The 26,395-nt window shown below is 41.9% G+C and overlaps 1 protein-coding gene across 3 annotated transcripts in view; it reads left to right on the top strand.

Annotated features, from left to right (window-relative positions):
* Window positions 1-13,911, top strand: part of CRISPLD2 (cysteine rich secretory protein LCCL domain containing 2) — a 29,660-nt gene extending 15,749 nt beyond the window's left edge. For all 3 annotated transcript variants that reach the window (XM_040571157.1, XM_040571158.1, XM_040571159.1), the window contains 8 exons: window positions 707-767; window positions 1,366-1,432; window positions 2,422-2,552; window positions 2,698-2,741; window positions 3,179-3,251; window positions 3,953-4,028; window positions 8,492-8,625; window positions 10,603-13,911. In XM_040571157.1, coding sequence (XP_040427091.1) covers window positions 707-767; window positions 1,366-1,432; window positions 2,422-2,552; window positions 2,698-2,741; window positions 3,179-3,251; window positions 3,953-4,028; window positions 8,492-8,625; window positions 10,603-10,657 — 641 coding nt within the window. In that variant the 3' untranslated portion in view covers window positions 10,658-13,911. The remainder of the gene's footprint in view (window positions 1-706; window positions 768-1,365; window positions 1,433-2,421; window positions 2,553-2,697; window positions 2,742-3,178; window positions 3,252-3,952; window positions 4,029-8,491; window positions 8,626-10,602) is intronic.
* The last annotated feature ends 12,484 nt before the right edge of the window (window positions 13,912-26,395 follow it).

The raw sequence follows: 26,395 nt of genomic DNA, 5'->3' as shown, positions 1-26,395 counted from the left end.
TTCTACCAAAAACAGGGAGCAAAGCTTTCAAAAGCCCCTTGTGCCTTCTGCACGTCAATCTGCAATACCTATCTGTTCTTTCAAGTCTGCCCTTAAAGACATCTTAAGGAAGTACCAATGAACTGAAGGCCCCCAGGTCGGTAGTCGATTTTGGAAATATTGGTTTGGTTTCCCATTTAAAAGTCTCTAAATTCAGCAGTTACCCTCTTTGCATCTTTTCTGGGGATTTTGATTGGTTTCCTTTTTATGTCTTGCTTGGGAAGATTTCTGAAGCTGTTTGTGGAGTTGGTAGTACTTCCTCGGTTGTTTTCTAATCACTGTTAATTAAAAGAGAGTTATTCTGAAAACAAGGCGAGGCAAGCAAATGCATCCTTTTCAAGTTTATCTACTAACATCTTGTGAGTCTGTAATTAAATGGAGAATGAGAGCTCTGGCTGCAGACTTCAGGCTGTAAATCAAAGCCTTTGGCTGTCAAATGTTTCTTCCCTGTTAATATTCCCAAAGACACCTGTCTTGGGCGAACAGTTCAAGAGGCAACAGCTCCAGGCTGCTCAGTCTGCAATAAGATTTTATCTTACTGCACTAAAGACCTCCAGGAAAGATGTACAGTGGCTGCCCATCGCTGCAGCCCAAGAGCAGGCAGTGGCTGTCTCTTTCGTCTTACAGCATAGCTTTATTTCCACTTTTTTTTTTTCTCTTCTTCCAGCACAAGTCATTACCTGTGAGACCAAGATGAGAGACAAATGCAGAGGCTCAACATGCAACAGGTAATGTTTTATTGATACCTCTTGGATCTGTGCAGGAAAAAAATGATCTAAAAAATAGCAGGTTCTTGCAAACAAGGTGTAGTTTATACTATATATTTTTGCAACTATCTAGGCAGGTCTGTTTGCAAAAAGCCTTCATTTCTCTCAGTTCAAAGCCTTCAGCCAAGCCTACCAGTAAGGTGACTCAGATTTTTTTATGCAGCTATCATGGCCCACAGTTCCAGGTGTCCAGAATCATTTAATAAATCTTGGCAGAGTCACTTTTGAGCTTTTCTTGTGCATTCCACCACCATCCAAGCCAGACCAATAATTCATGGCTTGTCCCCTCCCAGACAGTCAAGAACTTCTGGTTAAGGCTTCTGCAAAGAACGGGACAGTTTATCACTTGGAGAAAAAACAAATCCACAGAATCTAAATATTGGTCGGGTTTTTAAGGAGGGTGGAGAAACTGTCTTAAAAAGTAGCTATTTTGCAATCTTGTTTTTAAATTGGAAGAGTTACGTCAAATGAATGGAATGACTATTAAATGAAATAGAGTCAAAGTCTGTTTTTCTTGAATTGTTTTTTCGCCACTCTCAAAGATATATATCTTTACTAGGTATTTGTGCCCAGCTGGCTGCTTGTACAGTAAGGGAAAGATCTTTGGAACATTTTATTATGAGAGTGTAAGTACCCTTTAATAGCTCATAGATGCAATTTGTGGGGAGTTAGTGGTAATAACAGAAATGGGAAACGCCAACAATTCTAGTGTAATTTGGCTTTGCATATTCTCCAGTTGTGGTGCTGTAAACGGGTGCTAATAAGGATTATCTGTATTTTCCTCATCTTAGTGATGAAAAAAGAAGCAGTCTGGAAAGGCAAAAGGACTCCAGACTTGATTTTGTCATAAATGCCCTTAATGCGCAATAAAACCCATGGAAAGTGAGGGATAGGGATCAATAGACAGCTCTTACAAAGCGTTCCTCATTTGTGTGGGCAAATGTCACGCTGAACAGAAACTTCATACTACAAACACTGTAAAAATGTTGTAACTAAATATTTTGGGAAGATTTGCTGGATCTTGAACTAGCACAATAATTTACAAATAAGGCATGGCACTGTTTCCCCATCAAAACTCCTGTTGGAGTGAAGGAAGGTTGAAGATGAAAGGGTACTTGTGTAAAGCATGTTTGCTTCCCCATTCTTGCTCCCTGTGTGTGACTACATCGCCCATGATACGTTTTGCCCTGCAACTTCTGTGATTGCAGACAGCCTCCTCCTCCAAGTGGTTTCAGCAGAAATATTTTGGGTTTTAATATTCTGTTGAGAACTGGAAATATTTCATACTGGTTGTTAATTTCCAAAGCTGCTTTTTATTTTTATCTTTTTTTCCTAAATTATATGTAAGTGTATGGTTATGTTTCTTAAAAAAAAAGAAAAGTTTGTCATTCAACCAAGCAGTGCTTAAAATAATTGTAATAATAACAAAAGAGTAAGGTTATGTTGGGAGAGTAAGATTTAACAACTAGATTCCAAAGGGGTGTATTCAGTTTATTTTCCATTTGGCACTTTGGTTGGTGGTTCATTTCTTCATTTCTTTTTTTGCACAGTGGTTGGCCAGTGCTGTTCTGTGAATGAGATTTATTTCACATACTGTTTGTTGTGCTCTTCTCAGTCATCAAGCATATGTCGTGCTGCAATTCATTACGGCATCCTGGACAATAAAGGAGGACTGGTGGATATCACGAGGAAGGGGAGGACACCAGCTTTTGTGAAGTCTACCAGGAATGGTGTGGAGTCTTTCAGGTACTACATCTGGGAAAAAAGTGTTTGTATTTGCTTTAAATATATGCAAATGTTCAGTCATCTTTGTTACTTGTATATAGACATAGTGATTTAAGTAATTTCAGTATGCTTATTTTTTTAATACGTATTTTTTCTTGTTTTGCAGGAAAAGTAAACCTTCAAATGCATTCATGGTTTCCAAAGTCACAAGTAAGTTTTAAAGTTTGTAAAGTTGAGAAGAAACCATTGTTGCTAGAGTTTTATGAGATGCTTGAAAACATCACTCCATGCAGTGCTCTTTTTCATTTTATGTGATCATGTCCAATGGCTCCGTACCACGGGTCTGGAAACTACATAACTACATGGCTGTAACAAAAATACACTGTTTTGTGGGTCAGCTGCTTTTCTCTTTTGAAAGCTTTGACCTTTTGAAGACCACCTTGTAGTAAGGCAGTAGGACTTCTGTGGGAGAGCTGCTCAGCCCCTTCCTGGGTGCATGCTGCTGGTAAAGGAGTGAGTGGCTTTCATCCTGGTGCCCTCACCTGGATGTGGGTCTCCCAGGGTTGCTGCATGCCTGTGACTTGTATTTTCTGCAGCTGCTCGGTTACTGGGTCTAGTAATTTCCTTCTCTGTGTTTATTTCCGCAGCACAGACACTGGATTGCTACACGACAGTAGCTGAGCTGTGCCAGTTCAAGAAACCTGCGACCCATTGCCCAAGGTAACTGCGTGCCTCGAGCAAATTTGTGCTCAGCTTAAATCTGCCCTGCTTGGGGCAGGGACGGGTGAACAGAAGAGGAGGGATGCTGAGAGCCCCAAATCTGAGAGCTTTTGGGAACAGTGTGCTTCCTCCTGCCACTGTGCTTTTCTCCCAAGTGTGTTTTCAGCATGGGCAGGCACATGGACACTGTGGTGGAAAACTTGTTGAGTTTTTGGGTTGTTACAGTAATACAGAAGTCAGGCTACGCAATCCTGTTTCAGTGAGACCACGTGTGGAGTGCTGTTACTCTCCTGCACTTGCTGGTTGTTGTTTTTGTTTGTTTGTTGTTTTTAATGTGGTTTTCCTTTCTACCTTAAAATGCGGAAGAAGTTTGCTCCAGAAAGCTGCCTTGTGCAGGTGTAAGTCATGGTAGAGGACAGGGGCACAAATTCATGCAAATCATAATGTGCAGAGCATTCTGCAAAAATATAAACACTCCCCTCTGAAAAAGTCATAAAAGACTAATTGCTCTTTTACTTGTCTAAAGCCCTGTGTTTGCAGTTCGGTAGTAACTACCGAAAGTCATCTGAGGGGAACAAATAATTAGATTCACTGTTGCCACCTGCAGACCAGATGCAGGCACTTGAAATCTCCGAAGAATGCAGCTTGCTTTCCTGTTGAGCCTTGGTATAGAGAATAAATCTGAATAAATTGTTTTCTAGGATTTATTGTCCAGCCCACTGTAAAGACGAGCCATCATACTGGGCACCGGTGTTTGGCACAAACATCTATGCAGATGTGAGTATGCTCCTTTCCCTGATGACCCTGTGTAACACGATGTCTGTATTGCAGAGCGGGGCTTACTCTGTGATTTAGGAAGGGATTAAAACTCCCCGTGACCGCTGCAGCGTGGGGTTGGGGTAGATGGGGATGAAGGAAGAAGTGGCACCAACAAAGTGCATCGGTGACAATAAGGGGCTGGAATCGATGGGCTTGGGGAGCCCCTCCAGTTTCTGGTGCTGACTTCTTCTGGACTTGGGTGGGTCCCTTAACTGCCCTGTGCCTTAGGGGCGATGGATCCAAGACAGTGGTAGTGCTTGCTCGCCTTGGTAAAGCACTGCTTTGGTTTGGAGATCTACAGATGAACATCAAAGGGCTTATATTATATACGCTGCATATACAACCACACTATGTTTTTGGCAGAAAGAGCCTGTCTTCTCCCTCCCCTCTCTTCTTTCTGGGAGCTGAACAGTGTTTTTGAGCAGTTGGGACACGGCATGGAGCAGTGGAAAGAAAGCATTCGAGTTGGTTTTATCGGTTTGTTTTTCTAAACTCTGCTTGTGGGGATGAGCAGAGACTTGATGCTAAAACTAGGCAGACAGTCATTTTCTTGAAATCTCTTAATATTAGGCCTCTAAAAACTGGGTTTCAACATTTTTCCATTTGTGGGTGCCTCTTTTTTTCCTGTCAGAGATTCTCTTTGGAAATGTCAGCTCTCCCAGGCTGGTGTCTAGCCTGCAGGAACATGCTTTGGGGCTGATCGTGGGTCCCAGTGAGGGCCTACATCCCCAGCTGGGGGTTCACATGGAGCTTTTGCAGACTCCTGAGAAAAACATCCTGGGGGAATCACACAACAGTTTGGGAAAAGCCATTGAGAAAGTGATTTTTAAGTAACTTTTTTATTTTACTTGGGACCATTTTTATTTTATTTTATTTTTTAATAGAGACACAAACAAGTTAGCCTAGACAAGCTCATATGCAAATCCATCGCACAGCTGTCGCCCAGTGGTATCTGCCTCTGTGTGTGCTCTGACCTGCAGGAAATGGGAAATAGTTTTTCTTTTCTTTTACTGAAGACAAAACTACCTCAGATTACCCCTGAATGGGGTCTGCAATTACAAGGTTTTAGGTGAGGACCAGCATCCTGGGCTGGCGTTGCTTCGCTATTTGTACTGACGCAGAAGGATTAGTGTCCTTTAATGAAGGACAAGCTCTATTTCCTACTGTCCCCTCTGGTTATTGTGTTTCATAAACTGGGGTATGGACCATGATTTGGGAGAGAAAAAAAAAAGAAGGAAAAGGTTTTTGGCCACCTCTTAGAGGGCTTGGTTAACCTTTTTCTGGGCTACTGTGCTAATGGTGTGCTGCAGGTCTAATAGGAAAAACACTTCAGATTTTAGCAGAATGGGTGGTTGGTAGCAAAACAGATTAAAAAAAAGAATCCAGCAGGGGAAAAGAAGGAGTTTGAGGAGGGTGTGAAACATGTTGCAAAGGAGAAGGCATTGATGCTGATGAATGCTCAGGCTGGAAAGCTGACCGCATAAACAGGCATGATATGCAGGGAGAATTTGAGCAATGCCCTTTTCCGCTGGGCACGGACTGTGCGGGATGCCCTCTGGGAGGGGATGCTGTGAATTAACCCGAGCCTGTGGCTGGAAAACAATTAAAGCAGAAAATGAGCTAGATGAGACAAGTGCGAGTCTTCTGGGAGGGTTGCAAGGCTACACATCTGGAGTGGCACCTTCATGGCCCTGGGGAATTGTGCTCCAACCGTGTCTTCTCCAATAAGTGATCTAAAAGAAAATGAAGTGTTTTGTGCTGTCTGATCTGTGCTCCCTCCAGGTGCCCTCTGGTCTCTTAGCACCTTCACCAAAGCATTGATTTGTTAAATGCTCTGACAGGTAAGGAGTCCATAGTCCCAGAAGTGGTGACAAAAACGCTTGGCTAGTCTAGGGAAGTGTGTTTAGAAGAGGTGAGGAATGGGTGGACTGATGTGTCCAAGAAGCTGGGGTACTTGGGAGCAGTGGCAGAATGACAAGGCACAGCAGTCAGAACCACAAAGGGCTCATGGAACAGGGATACAGAGGAGCCTTGAAATCTGGGGTAAAGGAACAAAATGCACTCAAGTATGCCATGGGAAAAGTTCATGCCCAAATCCCAGGTCTATCCACAGAATGGTGTCCTCCCAGGGCTGAAATTAGTGGTGACAAGCAGCCTGCTGGGGAACAGAAAATTTGTTACTCATGTTCCCATGTTGTGGCTTTATGGGTCTGTAGTGATCTCTGGATTATAATCGTCAGTAATGTCACTGAAGATGGTGGGAGTGTCCCTGGAATACACAGAGGTACCATCGGTAGTGGGACACTCAGAGTTCCTTCTCTGGGGTCAATTACTTTTGACCTCGCATGGTCAACCTCATGGTAAGGTTTCTGAATTGGAAAAATGAGAGAAAAAAAATGTCTCTGAACACATGACTGTGCTGAGGAGGTAGCTCAGCTTTTGCTGATATGAACCCCAGAACCAGATCTGGGGGATGCTGGAGCTGTGTGAACACCTAGGGATCTTTACTGAGGCTGTAGAAAAGCTTTTATGTTCTGCAAGGTGCCGTCACTTGCCTGGCTCTTAGTGTGCAACACCACAAGGGAAACACTTCCTCATCCCTGCTCAGGAGCCCTATGGAGCTGGGAGAGGAAACAGCTCCCTGCTCTTGAGATAAGGTCCTTTATCCACAACTGTGCTGCAATTAGTTGGAGGAGGACAGATCACTTAACGAAAGAGACCTTTATCATCAGAGTAAACCAGGCTGGGTGGCTCAGCCCTCACGAGATAGGAACTTAATGATTAAACCAGTCACACTAATGAAGAAATTATGGGTGATTAAATTCATACTCACGGATCATTGCTAATAGCCAACCATAAAAAACTGTTGTCATTTTATTGGGGTATGCCTCAGAGTTCACTTCATCAGGAAACGCTCTCAGAGCATCCCGAGAGGCCTGTGTAGTGCTGAGGCAGACGTGAAGGGGCTACGCCATGGAAAGCCATTGCGTTGTCTGGGCAGCTGCTCTACTTCGGAGTTCAAGAGGAATGGCCTTGATTCTTGAAATGTCTCATCTTCCAAAAGCTCTGCGAGCAATTCGTCAAAGCAAAGCTTAGACTGCAATAGAAGAAGGCAGTAATCCAACGGAGTGATAGGGGGAGGATTTGGGTAAGGCAATAAAAAGCCTTCTGGTCAAAGCTTTCAGCAAGCAGCAGAACAGCAAGTCCTGGAAAAAACAGGAATGTCTTGAGAAGAACATCGTTTAGGATGTCTCCCAGTGGAAAGTGTTGCAAATTGATTCAGGACAGTTTAATTTTATGAGCCAATTTTAGATTTACAGATTTCCCACTGCATAGTAGGGCAAATTCACAGCATATCTTCCAAACGGAGCGTTCCCTTGCCCTTATATAGAAGCAAAATACCAAATTGGCTCTCAAAACCCAGGGAGCTGCCAAGAGATAGGCGATCCAAAGTGATAAATATATAGGGGACAAGGCAAACCTGCCATATATGGCTGTGAGAAGGAAACAGCACGATCTGTATTGTACGTACACGATGGGAATGTTTGCCCTTGGCACTGGTTTTGTAGTAGTTTGGGTTTTAGCCATCAGGGAGTTTATGGGGCTGGGATTTTCACCTGCTGCAGTTCCCTGCGCAAAGCTGATTTCTGTTTGTTGTTGTTCCAGCTTGCTGTATGTAAATCCTTTAGAGGGTTGATGGCCAAGTTTATACTATGCTTAAGCCTCCTCTGCTTTTGCTCTGTTTCCTGGATGCTTCAAGAGCTTAGTCATCATTTGTCAGTGTTTTGTGTTCCTCTGGCTCTTCTGACTCTGCACATCAAGGAGAACAGGGTAACACTGATGTGCAATGAAGAAGCTTTATTTTTTTTCCAGAAGTGTTAATCTCTCTCCTACTCAGTGTAGTCTTACAGGGTAATGGGCTATCCAACTGCCCAAAAGCTATACGACTCTGGGGGTGCAGTCCTTGTGTTTGGCTTTTTTTTTTTTTTTCCCTAGACAGAAGCATGTGAACTCTCCCAGATAGCTGGTGGCCATTTAACTTAAATCAGGAAAAGCATCTGCTTTGCAAGCAGCTGGGTGAATAAGCTTTGGCATGGTGGCTGGTCACTAGCAAAGAGTTTGCACCACCACGGTTTCTCTGTTCAGTGGAACAGCTGCTTGTTGTGGCAGCGCTGGGTCTTACAGCCCTTTCACCTCCGCATTTGACACCTGGGCTTATCACATCCCCAGATCTGGTCCATGACCATCCGTCCCCAGTCTGTCCATAAGAACGACAGAATTGTTTCATAGCTCTTTGACTCCACTCTTTTTTTTTTTATTCTCTGGTTGTTGATTTTTGTTCTTTATTCTGGTGGAGATGGTAAATCTCCAGATGTAAAATATAGATGTGTTGTAAGTCAAAATAATTCAATATTTTTCAGAGCTCCAGTATCTGCAAAAGCGCAGTGCATGCAGGAGTCATTCCAGATGAAGAAGGTGGTTTTGTGGACGTGATGCCTGTAGAAAAGAAGAAGATTTATGTTGGCTCTTTAAAGAATGGAGTCCAGTCTGAGAGGTGGGATATTTTTCTTATACTTTCCTCTTTTTCTTGATTTTAAGTTCAGTTGTGCGTCAAAGTCAGCAGATATCAGCTAGAAAGGTTGGTGAGTTGGAAATACAGGACTTAACAGTGTCACCATGAATTTCAAGATGCAAACAAATAGAGCGTGTTGTCCTGCTCTTACCTTCCACAAGTCAGTAGCCACTTTCAGATCAGTGTGATAGGTATGAAATACCATTAAGATATTTTTTTAAAGAGCTGAATCCATATTAAAATATTTTGCTGTATACGTATATCATTAAAAATCCACTGTTGTAATTAGTACAGTGATTATTATTGGATAATGTTTCGGAATTAAATTTTAATGAAGAAGAAAGTTTCCAAACTTGCTTGTCTGAAAGATAAACATGGGTATTTCTGCAACTTTCAGTCTGGTTTGAGGTTTAATGAGATTTCCATTGAATTCTGGTGTGTAGGATGTGTTTGTACCCATTAATTAATTTTCTCTACTCCTGTTGAAAGACATATGAGCAAATTAACCTCTAGAGAGAAGATCAAACAGTTTTTTAAGATGGGTTTTCTACCCTTGTACTTTTGCATGGCTTCTTTTGGTCTAACCTTGCTGGTTTCGGTGGACAATTGCAAATCAGTGTTTCCAAAACCCTGCACCTGTACACGATCATAGTGATTGAGTTGCAGCTCATTCAGTCCTTCCTAATTTGCTACTTCTGGTTTGGTTTGTGATGTATTTTTTCACATATCAGTGTGATGGTACTGAGTTCTCAAACCTGTCTTTGAAAAAATAACATTCATCACTATTGTGGTGGGTTTTGGTTATTACTGACATGTCTGTCTGCTCTGTGAGGTTCCTTTTTGTTATAATAAGAAATCCAACTGAGTTTGATATTTTTATTCTAGTAATGAATATTCCAAAACACTGCTGCAGAGGAAAATAATAATAATAGTAAAAGACAGGAAAGCTATAGACATTAAATATGAGATTCTTTGGTACAGGTCTACCAGGATCAGCTTTTTGTAGCTGTGTGATTTGTAATTTGGCAGATTTGCTTTCAGCTTGGATTAATATCACAGAATCTCCTGCTCATACCAGTTTTCTTCTACCTCTGTCTTCCTTTAATTTATCTAATTTATCTTTTATACTGACAGAGAACTTTTTGCTTGCATGACAAACTCTAGCCAAGCTAAGAATAAACTCCCCTACCAGCAGTGACACGTAATATGAGCACCGTGTGCTGATCTAGGAGGTGAGGGAAACCAAAGATGCTATAGCAGCAGGGATGAGCATGAAGATTTGGAAAGCGTTATTTACACTCAGCAAGAAGGAGCACCTCTGTGCTGTGAGACCGTGGAATAGCTTTTCAAAAATCAAGGTGAAAACCTTATCCTTTAGGACATTGGAAATAACCTTTGATAAAGATACATGTACAAACAGGTACAGGATAAGCCCTCTTTCCCTGTGCTCAGTCAGAGCTGTTGGGAGCACCTTTGAAGATGGAAAATGAATATACCTATTGATTGTCACTTAATGTGTGCTGATCTGTCTGCTCCCATTGCCAGCACCTGGAGATGGGCCAGATGGGCCCTGGGAACCTGCCAGCCTATTTGACAACTGTTTTTAGGGAAACATGTTCTCTTTACGCACAAATCTCTGTAAAAGGGAGCACGGTGTTCCTCAGATAAAAGCTAGAGTTGTAAGAGGGGCTTTTGTTTCCCAGCTCCTTCTGTTGACATTAGGACGTAGATTTGGATTGAAAGGATGAAACAAAAGTGAACTCATGAATTTCTGCCTCTTCTTTTTCATCCTTTTTCTTTCTCCTGTCCTGCAGTGGCTCCTGGTGAGGCTATATCAGCACAGACCCTGCATGCTGAATCGGTGCACCCCAAAGAAATTTGGAGCTTCCTGTAGCTCCTTTGCACCATGAGTCCTGCAGTGCCTGCATCTGGTTAATTGTATTTTTTTTTTTTCTCCAGGTTGACTAATCCTTCAGATGGAAATGCTTTCCGAATTTTTGCTGTGAAGCAGTAAATTCCCAAGGAAGGTGCAAGTTTCTTTGGGAGAGCGCTATGCTGATCTCCAGAGACAGGAAGGCTCCTCTGATGGCATCAGCTCTGAACATACCTTCCTTGCCAATCTCTTTCAGGGAATTAGAAAAGAAAAGAAAAAAAGAAAAGGAAAAAAAAAGACCAAAAAAAAAAAGACAACAGGTTCTGACTCAGCTGTTTGCATCTCATCGCACCTGTTCAGCGTTGTATCTTTTCGTTTTGTGTTATTGTTTCTCTAGGGGCATTCAGCAATGATAAACCATTCTAACTTTCAATTTACAAGAGAGGTGTGCTGCACAGAACTGTGGTGGCTCAATGTACAGCAGCTGTAGGGATCTTGGCCTGGCCCTGGATGGCTTTTTTGGGATGTGAAGCATCTTCTCCAGTGGACATGGTGATACACAGACTCAGAACTGAGAGATGGTCCAGACGCTGGGCCCTTAGAAATAAGAAACTGTTTTAAAAGATACATCATTTGGGGAGAGTTTGGGCTGTGATAGAGTGTGCTTGTGTATGTTTGATTTGAGTGCAAAAGAAGAGAATATTTGGTATTTTTGTAACGAGGTGAGATGCGTCAGCGCTGCTGTGTTAGACTGCTGGGGCATTGCACTAGGCTAAGTTGTACTGTGGGGGAGAGGATGTTTCTGCCGACTGGATATCGAAGCTTTCTGGGGACTGGAGTAGGGCATGAGATGGTGGCAGAGACCCACGCTGCAGAAAATGAAGCCACCAGATCATCAAAACAACAGGTTTAGTGTTTGCTGGTCAAACATTCACAGGTACTTTGCAAGTGTCGTAACCCATGAGAAGTCAGTGAACTGGGGCTCCTGTGCTGGCACATCTCATACTATATTACATGCCATTTAAAATAAAACTTCAGTTAAATGCAGCGTATTGTTTTATACAGCAGTGCTGGTTGTTTTATCTGTAGTAGTTAAGTAGTGATAAAGTTAATCTTATTTTTGCTAGGAATCATTGCATCCATAGGAAGCATGTTCACTTTACCTTCATGAAGATCTTTGTTGTGTGCGCATTTCTGATACTTAAAAAGATACAGCATAAATTGGGATAGATTATTATTATTTTTTCCCATTGTTTTTTGACACCAGTGGATCCCAACTTTTAGTGTAAATGCTGTACCCTTGAGCATTTGATATCCAGAATGCTGTTTTGCAAAACCTATAGATGTTGTAGTGATGCTATTTAATGTTTTGTTATTTATGTCTCAACATGCATCCAAAGCACTTCAAAGCCAAGAGAATAGCCTGGTCTGAGCTGCTCTTTAAGGCAGGAGACTATTCTCTACTTCATACTAGAAATTAATTTTAGGCTTGGTCTAAACACAGGTCTGGTTGTCTTTTAATGCACACACATCCAGTAAGGTCATTAATCATGAGAAGGCAACACAAACTTTAGTTCTTCAGTTCCCGTAAAATATAATCATGCAGCTCAATAAATTGATTGAAATATTTTCCCATTTGTTATAGAATATTACACTCTGTTTGGCAGATGTCTCATAGCCACTCGTATGCTCAGGCTGCGTTCAGTTTAATCTAGAGAGTTATAAAAACCAAGTCTTCGAGCTGCTTTAAAACACAGACCAAAAATGTTAATACGATTAAGCACTTCTTTAATTCTGCATATGCCATGAAATCAGCAAAGAAATTACATTTATCACTCAGCTTGTCTCACCATTGGGGTTTCTTTCTCTGTGAAATCTGAATTTGGAAAGAGACCTGTAAAATATGAAGTTGGAATTGCAATCGTCTCCAAAAGTACTGCACAGCAAACCTACCTTCGGAGGGGGATGTAGAGAAATGACTTTGTGTCATCTTTGTTTATATGGTATTGTCTTCCAAGGTGTACAGTAGTTGCTTTAGATAGGAAAAACCTTTTTTCTTACTAGGTAAATTGATGTTAAAAACAGCCGGGACATATCTTAGGAAAGCTGCTGGTTGGAAGCATTTGAGATCTTGGCAGTGAGATAAGGCTTCCCTGTTTCTGCTCACTGTGAATAATTAAGCTATACACAGTCTGGTTCAAGCCCATTAAATGCTGCAGCATGAGTCTATGACCATCATGGGCCAAATGGTAGCCACAGTGCTATTTATTGAATTGGAAAGTGTAAGAGACGCCATCAGGTGTCCAGGGGCCTCCTTCCCACTGATTCCATGCAGATTGCAAGAGCACATAACATGCGTCAAAGCTAATGTAGGATCCCACCTCTAATATGCTGTCTGTGACAATTATGGATGCTGTAAAAATGGTGGAAAGAAACATGAGGGCTCTTGGAGAAAAGTCTAGAGGATTGTTGTAGAGCACATAAAAATCCAAACAGCTCGGGATGTAGCTACCTGATGGAAAGGGAGCAAGGGAGGAATTGTCCTTCCACCAGAAATATCCTAAAATGCTTAATTCAAGTTACAATTATGTATTTTTATCTTCAGCCAACTGGTTTGGATTTTTAGAAACTGATCATAATTTAAGTCTGTGTCTGTTTATTTTTATATTTGTTGTACAAAAGAGAAATTGTGACTTTACTACACAAATATTATTTGAGGTCCTGGGTGCTATTAATTTAAACATACCTCCACCAGAATTAGGGGTGATCAGGTCCTCCAAGACAGTAAAGATATATCAATGACTTGCAATTGCATGTGCTAGCTATTCATATATAGGTGGGACAGTACCAGTTTTTAGCCCAATATTTCCTGATTTTACTTCTGATACCAAAGCATTTCTTAGCCTAACATATTTCAATGCAGCTTACAGATGCAGCACGTCTTTACATCTCCAGATACGTTCCTCCTTAGACCCTAGCTCAGCAGATTAGTAAGCACATGCCATCTTGAAGCACCTGGGCGCATCCTTGCTGAATCCAGGTTAAACCCCTGGCAAAGTCAATGCCGAGCGGTTGTTCTAGCTTCCCCAGCTGCCAGTGCACGTTTGGGTCTGCTGGCTCCATTCATTTCGTCATTTTAAGTCACCAGCGGCCATTCAGCCAACAGCTGGTTGAAGAACCTCCAGTCGTGTACTTGGTCAGTCGTGCAGTCTAAATATTTAGGGCCAGTTCATAGAGTTGCTTTTTTTTTTTTCTATGAAAAATGATGTATTTTACTACTTCCTATGTGTAAATGTTTCTTGTAAATTTTTGTGTGCCTTTGCATGTTTTTCAAGGGGCTGTGTGTTTGTTTATAAACTATATATATTTTTTTCTAAATACAGAATTGTAAAATACCTTTTTTCCTCCATTTTCTTTTTATTCCTGAATTATTTGTGAAATAAAACCTTCCCAGAATGAATGCCACCCTTGTCATCAATGCTCAGCTACAGCTGGGGTTGTATTTAGAAGACTGAGCCTGAGCTATTTGGGATTGCTCCTGGGGACCAGAGTATCCCCTGGAGAGCCCAAGATAGATCGAAATGTTCAGAGTCTATTCCACAGACAAATAAATAGAACTGCCCAGTACCCCGGCATTAAGTCAACTTTTATCCTATTTGGAATAAGGTGTATTCTTTCCTTACATCCTGGGAGTAAGGAAAATTCATGTCTGTCTTTAACTCCCTGAAGTAGATTAAAGTGGTGGAAAAAAAGTGTTTAATGAAGTAATGCTGCAAAATACAACCGAGATGAACTCCTTTCTGTCTGACCAGGCTGTTGTTAAATGTACCCTTATTTTGGAAGTGAAAAGTATATGGATTTTTTTTTTTAATTTCCCCTTGAAATTTTCTCTTAGCTCATACTTACCAACAGCACCGCAAATCAAACCAAGTTGTTTTGTACTAATTCAATACTATCTTGGTTAAAGGAACAAGATGACAGGGAAGTTTATAGCTCAGGCTCCAGGCAATGAGCACCAGATGGCTTTTGACCAAAAATGAGGGCTGAGCCAAGGGAGAGAGTCCTGACTGACAAGAAGGCCTTGAAAAAAATATGTATTTTCCATTACATATAAACAAGATCATCATAAAATACAGAGATGTTTGCATTAGTCCAGGGCTGGCTTGATACTCTTATGGTTGAACAGTATTTACCTGTAAAACCCGAAGCAAGGATTGACATGATAATGCTCATTGCTGGGCAATGACTTCTGTTGAAGGAGTCACACAGCTACTGTACGCTCTGCAATTACAAACTGCCTATCCAAACCAGTTTCTGCTTGCTTTCTCCACTGCCACTGCTGCAAAATCCTTCATTGCTGAAAACTTTGGGGAAGACTTTCATGAGCAGAGCTTAATAGTAAGCAGAGAAGGATATTACAACTCATGATAATGTTGGGATTGCCTAGAGCATCCCATTGATTGCGACAGCTCTTTGGTTTCCTATTTGTAGTGCTACAAAAAGCCCCAAAGTGCTATTGCAAAATTTAGGCCCTTGTTGGCCTCTGGAGGAAAACCGCACATCGATCAAAATTTAAGGTTGATATTCTGGTCGTCTGTGCTAGCTCTTGGCTCTTTGATGCTTTTTCTGGTTGAGCTCACTGTTGTCTCCTATTTGAGCAGTGTGCTTTCTCCTATGCTCATCGTCAACAACAAGAAAAAGTGGTGTGACTGCCATGTGTGAACAACGCTGTGGACAGCTGTGCTTTCTTTCCAAATGTTAGATGTGCAAAACAGGTAAGTGAGCACTAGGAACAAAATGAAAAGATGTAGGAGACTTTTTTAAAGCTGCCTCAAAGTTTAGCTGAAGCTGCAGTTGGACACAGATGGTGCAGAAGCTCATGATAAAACTGGAGCATGTATTCCTCGGGGCTCTCTCTGCTTGCCATTTTGGGAGACACTTCTTGTTTCCTGTCCCTCTGCTGGCCCCCCAGCCTGTGCTGAGCTCATCAGAGGCTACATATAACGTGAGCATACCTTGGGATGGGTGTTCTTCCAAAAACCCACATTCATTTATAGGATGGACGCAGGCAATGTTTTCAAAGCCATTTTACAAACGACAGGGTTGGTTCGCATTTATACTAAGGACCTACTTTAAGGCACTTAGAAGTCATTTATGCCACTTTAGGGTGTGGACTGAGCAGTGTAAAGAAGCCTCAGTGCAAATAGAAAACCACCCTTATATCTTGTTGACAGTGGTTAAAATAGGGTTAGGGAGTTAAATCAACAGACAAGGTCTCCCTTATGCAGCACTCTTCTCTGCAGCGTTTGCTCCTCACTGTCTGCACCATGTGAGCAGGCCAGTGCTATATGCAGTTTCCCTCCTCATCTGCTGTGTAGCCAAGCACTTCGTAGTGCTGTTAAGTGTCAAATTGAATATAAGGCTATTTATAGAGGGCTAAAAGTCAGGAGGCTCAGGTGGAATATTATAGCTAGAAACTAGAGGAGATGGGAGCACAAGCTCGTAAAATAAATGCTAGGCTTAAGAATGCCTTACACAGGAGTGTTGCTTCTTACAGGCTTGAAGCTCCTCTGGTTTAGGGGCTGTGGTGACCATGACACCAGAGGAGGACCTGCCAACACACACAGCATCGAGAAGTGCCTGGCAAATCCTAGGTTTTTATTTCAGAAGCTGCTTCTTCAAGGCTTATTCCTGCATATCAATCTTTTGCACTTGTGCAACAACCATCTATACCTATGCCAGAGGACCACTTTTGTGTCTCTCTCTCTCTCTTTTTTTTTTTTTTTTTTTTAAAGCTGCCATTCCGGACAATTTTGAAAGTGAAACCCTTGTGAGCTGGGAGTGCCAGGGCACGCTCTGCCAGGAATTCCCCAGGAGCCGTCCCCAAGCCTGCCGTGCCTCTGTGCTGAGCAGGGTAAATTGCTGTTCCTCAGCAACTCGGGAAAACACACACTGCAAGATGGTGTGAACTGAGCGACTCAGGCTGAGGAATGAGAGATTATTCTATAAAAGGAAAAAACCTAGAGGAAATAAAGAGTTGTTGAGCACTGGGGAGATAGCAAAGCTATCTGTGGGCAGGTGTTTGATGTCGTTGCCAGAAACAAATCATAAAAGCAGCCACATTTCCTTTTCTACCGGCTTAGCAGCCTTGTGAGCAGGACAGAGGGGTTAACATCTAACAGAGACACAGGTTGACAGGACAAAGTTTTTTTGATACCATCTCACTTGATGTGCTGGTAATCAAAATATAGTTTGCAGGAATGCAAGGAAGCTCCAAAACTGCATCAGTACTTGTGTCTGAAGAGTAATTCTCAGTGATTCATAGTTGAAACCTTTTTCATTACATCTGTTTAAGTCTATGGAGAACTGTTCTCTGTGCTTGAGATTTCAGCCTGATTCTGACCGGGGTTTTTATTAATAAGCTTTGCAGTGAAATAGAGAAGAAAGTGCTTATTCAATCTCCACAGGGTTGGATAGCACAGAGCTGAGAAGGACTGAGAATGTGCAGAAGGGTAAGGCTAGAAATCAAAGCCTACTCTGAAAGCTGGAGAAAGTCTGCAAAAACAGGCTGGCACTCAGAAGACAGGAACACATGGAATAATAAAAGATGGAGACCAACCAGTAAGGCAGTAACTCAGCCCAACTGAGACAAATACACATCAACAGCATCACTTTATTGCCAAAGAAGTAAATGTCCTATCAGATGTGCAAAGAGGGATATAGGCTGCAAGACGCATTGAGAAACCTTTCAGCTTTGCTCTGTGGTGTTAAGGTCTCTAGCGCAGTGTCAGGTCTATGTGTTTGTGCACTACTGCCTGAAAAGTATGCAAGTGACTGCACGAAGTCCAGAAAAAGGCAAAGAGAGTAACCTGAGAGCTAAAGCAGTCCCCAAGAAAGGGGGGGGATTGCTGAGAATAGCAAAGGGAAGGTGGAAGACTAAATCTGTAAAAGTACTGAAAGGGGAGAAGAGGTCATTTGTTTTTCATGTCCAAAGGGACCCCACTGAGAAGCAGTGGGCTTAAACTGCAGTGGGGAACATTGAGACTGTTGGGAAAATTGGGAAAAGCTCTGACTGGACCAGACGACCTGCATGGTCTGTTCAGGCCATCATTCGAGGGTTTCAAGAAAATGCTGGACAGCAGCTCATACAACTGAGATAGCCCCTGCTAAATCATCTTTGAGTGGGGGATGTTCTAGGCAATGTCTTGATTGCCCTCCCAGCTGTGATTTCTATCGTTTTCAAGTTTAAAGGAAACATGAAATCATATGGAAAAGGGTATCAACTGCTTGGACCAGGATGGCACACAACCGTAGATACAGATAGAGACCTTCTATAGAACTGGTCTAGGTAAGGGTGTGCAGCATCAAGCCAGTATGCATTGAGTTGACAAAATCAGTCATTGCTCTCCAAACTTTTATTCAGATTTATTATTATTATTATTATTATTATTATTATTATTATTATTATTATCATTATCATTATCATTATCATTATCATTATTATTTCCCTGTAGGTCTCTTGACAGAAAAACGAAGCATGTAGGATCCTGAGGTGGGTTTGCAGATGGACCCCTGGACCTCCTGCCACAGCTGAGGTAAAGTACTGGCAAAAAAAAAAACCTAGAAACATTCTGATCTGAAATGCTAGTGAGTGGTGATTTAGGACATCCATATGGCAATGTCACCGATTGGACTAATAAAATTGTGTGTTGATTTTTGGACAACGTGAACCGCTGAAATTCGGTGGAGGCATCCTGTATCAGTGCCAGGCATGTAGAGCTGTCTGAGGACAGGCTTTTGGTGGGAAGAAGGAGACCATGTAAGTTTTCTCATCTGCAGAGTCATGAAACAATCTCAAATGTCTGAGGGCAGCTGGCCAGCTCAGCAGGCTGCGTTTGCCTTTCCAAATACATGAGTGAAGTCAAGCTGTCTTAAACCGTTACAGCAAACAGATGTACGGAGCTAAGTATCCTACTCCTGGTCAATTTTTAATTTTGTTTTTAAATTATTATTATTATGGGGAACAGCTTCCTTATCAGAAAATGATGATTTTTTTTTTATTTTTTTTTTTTACAATCCAAAGTCCTAAATTGGAGTTTGTTTGGATGCCAACCATGAAAGTGTTTGAGTTTTGATGAGGTCAAAACTCTCTTGTCTAGATGAAGATAAAGACTTTAAAAGTCAACTCTAGTTGATATTGTGGACAGATCAGGATGCAGTTCCAGAAAACTCTTGTGCTCCTATTTATTTTTTCAGGACAATTGCTGGAGATGCCATCAACCCCTGGTCTCTTGACAGCTGGGGGGTGCCACATGCACAGTATGGCCCGACTTCGAGCACTCAGTATGGGGGGGTTTCCTGGCCCCCTTGGGAGTCCCACGCTGACGGAGAAGAAACTCGTGTGAGGTCTCTGCTCTCCTCTTATATAATCCGTGACTTCAGATAAAATTAATGCCAAGTACCCAAAAAAGGGATTGTGTGTGCTGTCTTGCAGCCTGTTCCCGTAATCTGAACACAGCGTTCAACTGTGACAGTTTTGCCAGTAAAAGAGAGGTTTTTCCTTTGCCTTGAGATCCAGATTTAAAATTAGCTGCGTCTCAGCAGAGCCATTGGTGGAGATGCCTGCCAGCCTCAGTGCTCAGCGTTAGAGGTTCGGGGCCTTAAAAGAGCCCTGCAGCCCAGTTTGAACAGTAACCAGAAAAGTTTGTTCAGGGAGGGCTCCCTGGCTGTTAACAACAGGAGCCTCCGTTAGCTCCTATATCGAGAAAACTGGTCAAACTTTAAATATATAAATACTTCCTAAAGTAAATATTAGTGAGTCACAGGTACTAAATATTAATAATTCTTACATTGGGGACAGAAGTATTAGCAGGATCTGTAAGGTAGGTCTTTTTTACGTGCAATATTACAGAATTGGGTATGTGTTCTCTCTTTTTTTGTTTTGTATGTGCCAAACTTTCATGTCTGAGATTCAGGCTTGGAGCTGCTCCGAGGCCTTGGGTCAGAGAAGCGGGTTGGTGTCTGAGTCCCAGAGGGCTCCGTACTTGCAAATTGCAGATAGATTAAGTTTCTTATTGCCAGGCTGACCTCTGGGGAGAAAAAATAAAATAATAACCACATTTAAGCAAAGTTTATGCAACCACTCAATCCCCCAAAGCACTTTTGTTGCATTAAAGAGGAAAATGGAGTGTGAGCCACCTCTCTTCATTCTTCTGTGAGGCAGTTTTAAGAGAAAAGTGTTTCTTGTCAATCAAAATGCCAAAAATAAAATCAGAGTTTTATAACTGAAATTGCAGTTATTTCGGTCACTTTCTTTTCATGTTTGAAAGACTAACTTCTTAAATGTTGTCACTGAAAAACATTAATGGATTTTTTTAAAAAAATTATTATTACTATTTAATTTCCCATGTTGTACAGCTGGTGTTTGCTGGCTCATAGTGAAGACTAGGGTGTTGTCTGTGTATAGAGGGAGCAATTTTTCTGCTGAAATTGAAAATAAATAAATAAATAAAGAGATTCCAGGGCAGAACTGTGAAGGATGAAGAACCTTGGAGTAATGGAGAAGTAGTGGTGAAGATCACAGGGCTATGACGTGGACTCAACCTGGAGTCTAAGGCCTCATTTTTGTCAAACTGAGGGCAGTTTTGCAATGGACATTGAACCCAAGCCAGTCCCCAAAAACCAGAGGGGTGAGTGGAAGTCAGGATGTGAGGTGGTGCTGCTGCTTTGAACCGCCACAAACACATTTTCCTCTTCCTCCCCAGAAGTAAAGCATTTTATTCGGCCAACTATGAAAGATTCAGTCTCACTGTCAGGGCCTAGTTTCACGGTGCCATGCCCTGGCTCCACACCCATCCCAAAGAGGCAGGCCTAGCGCGGCGGCTTGGAGCCTGCTGCCGCTTAGGTGGTCCCAAAACCAGTCTGGTTTCTTATTCTTCAGCTCCTTTGAGCCAAAACCCAGCTTTGTGAGGACTCTGCAGACATCTGGGAGCTTTTCACTCTAACAGTTGATTCAGTAATTAGCACACCCATTAGCTCAATGTCTGCAGCTCTCTGTTGTAGCTTCCTGGTGCCGTGTGGCAGCGCAAGTGGAGGCCCCTTTCTGGGAATCGGGAATGGTGATTCCTCTTCAGATTTTGCTTTTTGAGTCTGGATTTGTTCCAATGCGATGATAAAGGGCACACTGTGGCTCCAGGGTAAATACATGTTACTGAGCCCAGAACTGTTCTGGCACAGAGAGGCCAGCAGGGACACATTGAGTCTATTTTCACTCAGCCTAGAGCTATCAGAGGTTTAGGAGATAACTTTGTTTTTCCAAACCTGCTGCAGACAGTTTCTACTGAAAGGACTCACAGGTATATTTCTTATGCAGAAACTGTGTCAAAATAGTACATTTCATCTTTTCCCTGCAAGCATGTGGAAGAGTGTCTCCATCAGCTCTGCCTCCCAGCAGGAAAACCGTTTTCTGTGAGATACCATGCAGCAGTACTCTCTGCTTCACCTAAATGCAATGTAAAGGAAATTTCTCCTGAGGCAAGGAGAGCCACAAGCAGCCCAGCTCTTCCTGAGCGAACGTTTGGGCTGCTGGAAATAAACGGGCGGCTTTCCAGCTCGGCGGGTGGGCAGACAACAAGGCCGTTGTTTCTACCCCTTCATATTGAAGGCTTCCCACTGGGCCTTCCTCAGAGAAAATGAAGTGGAACAGTTCGTTCAGCTGGTCAAATAGCACCGAGACACACACAAACTGGAAAATTGCCACGGATTACAGGCCTGGACAAAAACCCGACTTCTGCTGTTACGCCAATGGCAGTTATCATTAGTTTTGAGCCTGATTGCTGACAAGTAGACAGATGGTCCCCTGTCACTACCCCATTTGCAGACCTGGTTTGAACATCTGTTGAGGCACCATTGTTGGGGTACAGTGAGGCTTTATGGCTTGTCTAGCTGCATCCCACCACTGGGAACATCCTAGTTTTGGGAGAAAGGTACAGGAGTTGCTCCCACAGCTGGGGGAGTGCAAATCAGAGGGAAATACTGTTCCCACCAACACCTTTTACCTACCAGCCCTCTGGGCACTGCAATTTCAGCGGATGTGATTTTCTCATCAAAGTCTCACAGAGCAAAGCTGACAACTGCTTTGCGGCGAGGTCTCTCATCCCTTCTCATTACAGAAGACTGCACTGGTAGGCAGACGGTGTTCTCCACCTTTAATTAAAAGCAGAACAGAAACCCTCAGGACTTGCACATGCTTCCTCCTTTTGCATCCTTCCCTACCTTTTGCCCCTTCCCAAGGACAGCAGAGAGGGGAAGGCAGGGTAGTTCTGCCAATTTTTAGGCACAGGCTGTGCTCTGGGAGGGCACCATAACGTTAACGGTTGGAGAATTTTATTCCTGGAAAGCAGGGTGGCAAGAAAACTATTAGAAGAGGAAGTGAAAATGAATCACTAATTTCTTTTTTGAATGAGTCTACTGAAAATTACTGTAGATTTCTGCATCTGTTGTGACTGGGACAGGAACCCAGCATTGCAAAACGTTCAAAGACACATGCCCCTTTCCTAATAAAAGGGTCATGAGAGGTTCTCACAATTTGTTGCATGATATTGCATGGCAAAGAAGAGACAATCAGGTGCCACAGGAAGCCCCCAGACTTGAACCGCAGCTGCGGTCCTAGTCTAGGACCTAGGAGGTCCTAGTCTGGAAATTGCACTGCCTCTGATTCACGTATATGTGATGCACTGTTTTGTAACATCTGTTTACTAAATTGCAATTATCTTGACGCCCATTTCCATATTTATTTTACTGCATTCTGCTTTAGGCCCATTGTTAAAATAACTTCAGTGTGTTGGTGAGCTGATGTGGAGCAATGTTGTGGCATTGAGTCGTTCTGTGTCTGAATGAAGTGTCTTACACAGAGCCAGCCCCCTCTGGGCATAGTAGTGCCTCTTCCTGAACATAATCACCCTTTTTAAGTCCTATTAGTTGGAAACGTGGTTGCCAACCCTCACAGAAGTGAGTCAGAGGGCTATGGGTTGCTGTCATGCCTTATGCTGTAACACCATTACACAGCGAAGCATGGGGGTGTGGTGTCCTAACTCCTGCTCCTGCCATAAAACAGGTTATGGGGCTGGAAAGGCATTCACCAGTCCAAATCCATTATTGCCACATCACCATAAAGGCAAGACCTGCTCATGTACTTGTGCACCCAGAGGAACTAATCTTAAATATGAGTTCTTTGAGTCAAAAAAAAATAAAAAATAGGGCTATGTCCTGAAGGAAAAAATAAAAGGTAGCTACATCTTAAATCTTACTGGCTTTTACTCATGCTGGATCCCTGTACACAGTCTGACTCATGGCTTCGGGAAAGAGAGAAATAGATGTTGCCTGCTCAGAAAGCCAACTGCTAGCAACTACACCCAAACCACCATGCTGGACTCTCAAGTTCCTTGTGTGGATGTTTTCCAACTACAATTTCCCAATCGAGAATAGTCATCAAAGGACACAAATAACAAATATTTCCATATTGCATATTTCACATCAGAAATTTTATACTCTTCCTTACCCCTATCTTGCCCGCTTTGGTACAACATTCATTAGTATCACTCTGAGTTTTACTTTTGGAAAGTAAAATGAGATTGCCTGGAGCATTTCCAAAAAATATTTTAAGTGAAGACATTCTTTTGAACATAGAGCAGGTAAATCTAACTGTGTTTTCCTTCGTGAATTGTCTGCACTGAGAAAACAACTGGGTTTTTGGTGCAAGGCAAACAGTAGCCACATTGTGTAGTATTGTATATATAGAAGTACAAGTCAGCAAAGAGCTTTGGTGCCTTCTTTAGCAATTATTATCTAAGGGGTGACCTTTTTCTTATCAATTATTTTTTGATAGGAAAGTTGAATCTCTGACTTCTGAAATCCATGACATTTTAAGTAAGGAGGTTTATTTTATTTTATTTTATTTTATTTTATTTTATTTTATTTTATTTTATTTTCCCTAGAAAATGGTAGTTCTCTCATGGAAAGATGAGAGTAGACTCAATTGAAATACTAAAGAAATTCACATGTTGCTTGAAAGACTTCTTCAGTGCTCTGGGAAGCTGGTGCGTAGTTGCCTTTGAGTTGCTTTTATGCTTTATGGAAAACCTTTCCAACCTGTCTTGTAGATGTATCATCCTGATTTTTGACATTGTGTGGTACGGTTTCAGATATTAGGAGAGAGAGGTCTTGCATTCTGCTTTACAACTACTATATTGGGGTACTTCTGATTGAGATAGAGGCATGTCCTTATTAGACACAATTTCTCTGCCCTGTGATAAATCTTTTGGCCTGTTTTGATGTCTTAGAAAATCTGTATAACTGGTCCCAGGTATCTGGGAAATACAATTTGCAATCCTGGTTTAACTTCTTTGCCAAATCAATGAGAATCTTAAAGGAAAGTTTCAATTAAAAAAGCAATATTTTTCCCTAATGAAAGAAAACATATTTTGCTTTGGAACTTCAGCACTTGAATACATGGTTCAGACTGTGTTCTTGCCCATAACCTATCTGTGAGGCTGAAACTGTAAATGGCTTGTTCACAAACTGAGTGAATAGGACACTCAGTTTGTCAAGGCACAGTAAACCGTCTTCAGCAGTATGTATAAAACTGGCACATTTTGGCTGCAGGTGTTTACAGCCTAAAAGCTGACATGCTGCTGCTGCTAACAGACTAAGATATATAATGTCATACATGCTAAACCCAAACCCAGATTCTGGGGCAGTGAGACTAAATGCAATCTCATCACTGTTCAAAGGCCAGAACATGACCTGGTGGGGCTTGTAAGACTTAGCCATGAATTATGCTATTGCTGACGGTGGTTTCCTGTTTCGGTTGGAAAGCCTGCATGGATTCAGGCAGAGCTGCCCTCTCCCAGGGAATCACATGGGCTTGGAAACAGAAATAAACTTCACATGGCATTTCTTTGGACTGACTGCTTGCTCCTCCGAGGTATATGGTGTATCAAGAGACCAGCGTCAGCAAATGCATCACTCTTCACTTACTATAGTGTTATTTCTAGAAGTTTGCTTGATTAACAAAGAACAGAAACCCGATAAAAGGGCTGGGTGAAGCACGGGGTAGATTCAGCTGTTCTACAGATGTGAACTCATAGAAATCCATTTGGTTCTGGCTGTTTTTGAAACAAATCACCTCCTTCGCTTCTTCACCATGCAGTCTCTTAAGCGTTGTCACAGCATCTCCACCCCACCAGAAGGAACAAATATCCTCCACATGCTTAAACTGTTGGAAACCCATCTGCAAGAAATGGGTTTTAGGCTTTGTATTTGAGTATATTTTTCATAGTTGGGCTCAGGGCTGGAGGGAAGCCATAGTGAGCACATAAACTGCAGCCATTCCAATAGCAAATGCTGGTCTGTGTTTGGGTGACAAATCAATTTTCCTGTGCTCTTGCCAAGGTCTATGACATCTTCTCTATTTTTTTATTTTTTATTTTTTTATGATGTTATTAGTCTCCCAGGAATGTTTTTGGAGCCTCAGTGTAACTTATTGCCCTGCAGGTACAGGGCAGCATCCAGCTTGTCCTGCTATAGTGGGGGCAGCTCACTGCTTTGTGCTGAGCAGCCTGGGGTAAAATTAATTAACTGTCTCCATAAAAGTGAACTGAGTAGTCCTGATCTAGTCCCTCTTCTCTATGAGGAAAAAAAAAAAAAAAAAAGAAAACAACATGCAATTTATGCTATTAAGTCTTTTACATAGCCAACATCCTACTTCTTTGTGGTATAAATAGTGCAAGCAAAGCAATCATGAGGAGTGTGATTTTTTTTAATGTTAATTTTAATGTAGGTATGTAAATTAAAAAGGAAACATTGTTTAATAAAAACAATTTAGTGGTGACATTGACTTTGTTGTTACTAATCTCTGTTCTAGAGCTGAATTTCTGTGAAGAGACTGTCAAACAGGTTCAGGGATTTCCTGTGTGCATCTGTCCATTGGATAAACCCAACTCTTCTCTTGGCCTTCAAGTTTCTTCATTTTTCTTGATGAGCCCAACTGGAACCACAGGTAGATATCTGGAGACACTTTTTGTCTTTCCTGATTTAAAACTGATATCCGTCTCATGAGTATGAAACTATGATACATTGCTGCCACACAATTGTCATTTACCAATTTTATCTATTGCAATACTTCTTGGAATGCACTCTATTTTCTCTTCTGTTCTGCTCCCTACATGGTGATACACTGGAAAATATTAAATAACAAAACAGCAAAGGGGATATGTTTTACATTATTTTGTTTATAAGAACACTTTCGACTGGTAAATAGCTACACCCTTCATAAGTGTTTTCAGTTCTGTCTTTGAAATATGAAACAGTAATGCTTTCAACAAGCAGCTCTTAGTTGTCTAGTATTTTTCTTGTTTAAGGATACCCAAATAGTTTGAAAATCAAAATCTTTCCAGAAAACATGAAAGTTTGGGCATGCTTTTTTTTTTTTTTTTTTTTTTATTTTTCTTTTTTCTTCCTCCTTGTCTTTTTTAAGCAAGCCATGCAAAATTCAAGCTGTGACTAGAAAGGAATGATTGTTCATGATGCTGAATGGTTCATGCTGAGTCGGGTGCCTTTCATATGGGAATTGGTGCATGATCTGTAAAAAGACACAGCAACCTGATGAGGCCACTTGCGTGAGAGACTTCACCTACTTTTTCTCTTATTAAACTCAGCAAAAAAAGTGTCTTGTATAATAAACAAATAGCCTGAGATGTATAGGGAAGAGCGGTACCTTCAGACACACTGCAGTGGTCTGGAGTAAGACATTTCCATGATGATAATTTCTCAGAAACAGATGACCAGACTGGTCACGATATTTCAATGGTCCTGCTCTGT

Source organism: Cygnus olor, chromosome 12 (genome assembly GCF_009769625.2).
Source record: "Cygnus olor isolate bCygOlo1 chromosome 12, bCygOlo1.pri.v2, whole genome shotgun sequence".
Taxonomy (NCBI): domain Eukaryota; kingdom Metazoa; phylum Chordata; class Aves; order Anseriformes; family Anatidae; genus Cygnus; species Cygnus olor.
Note: the sequence above shows the minus strand (reverse complement) of the source record. Positions and strands in the feature narration are given on the sequence as shown.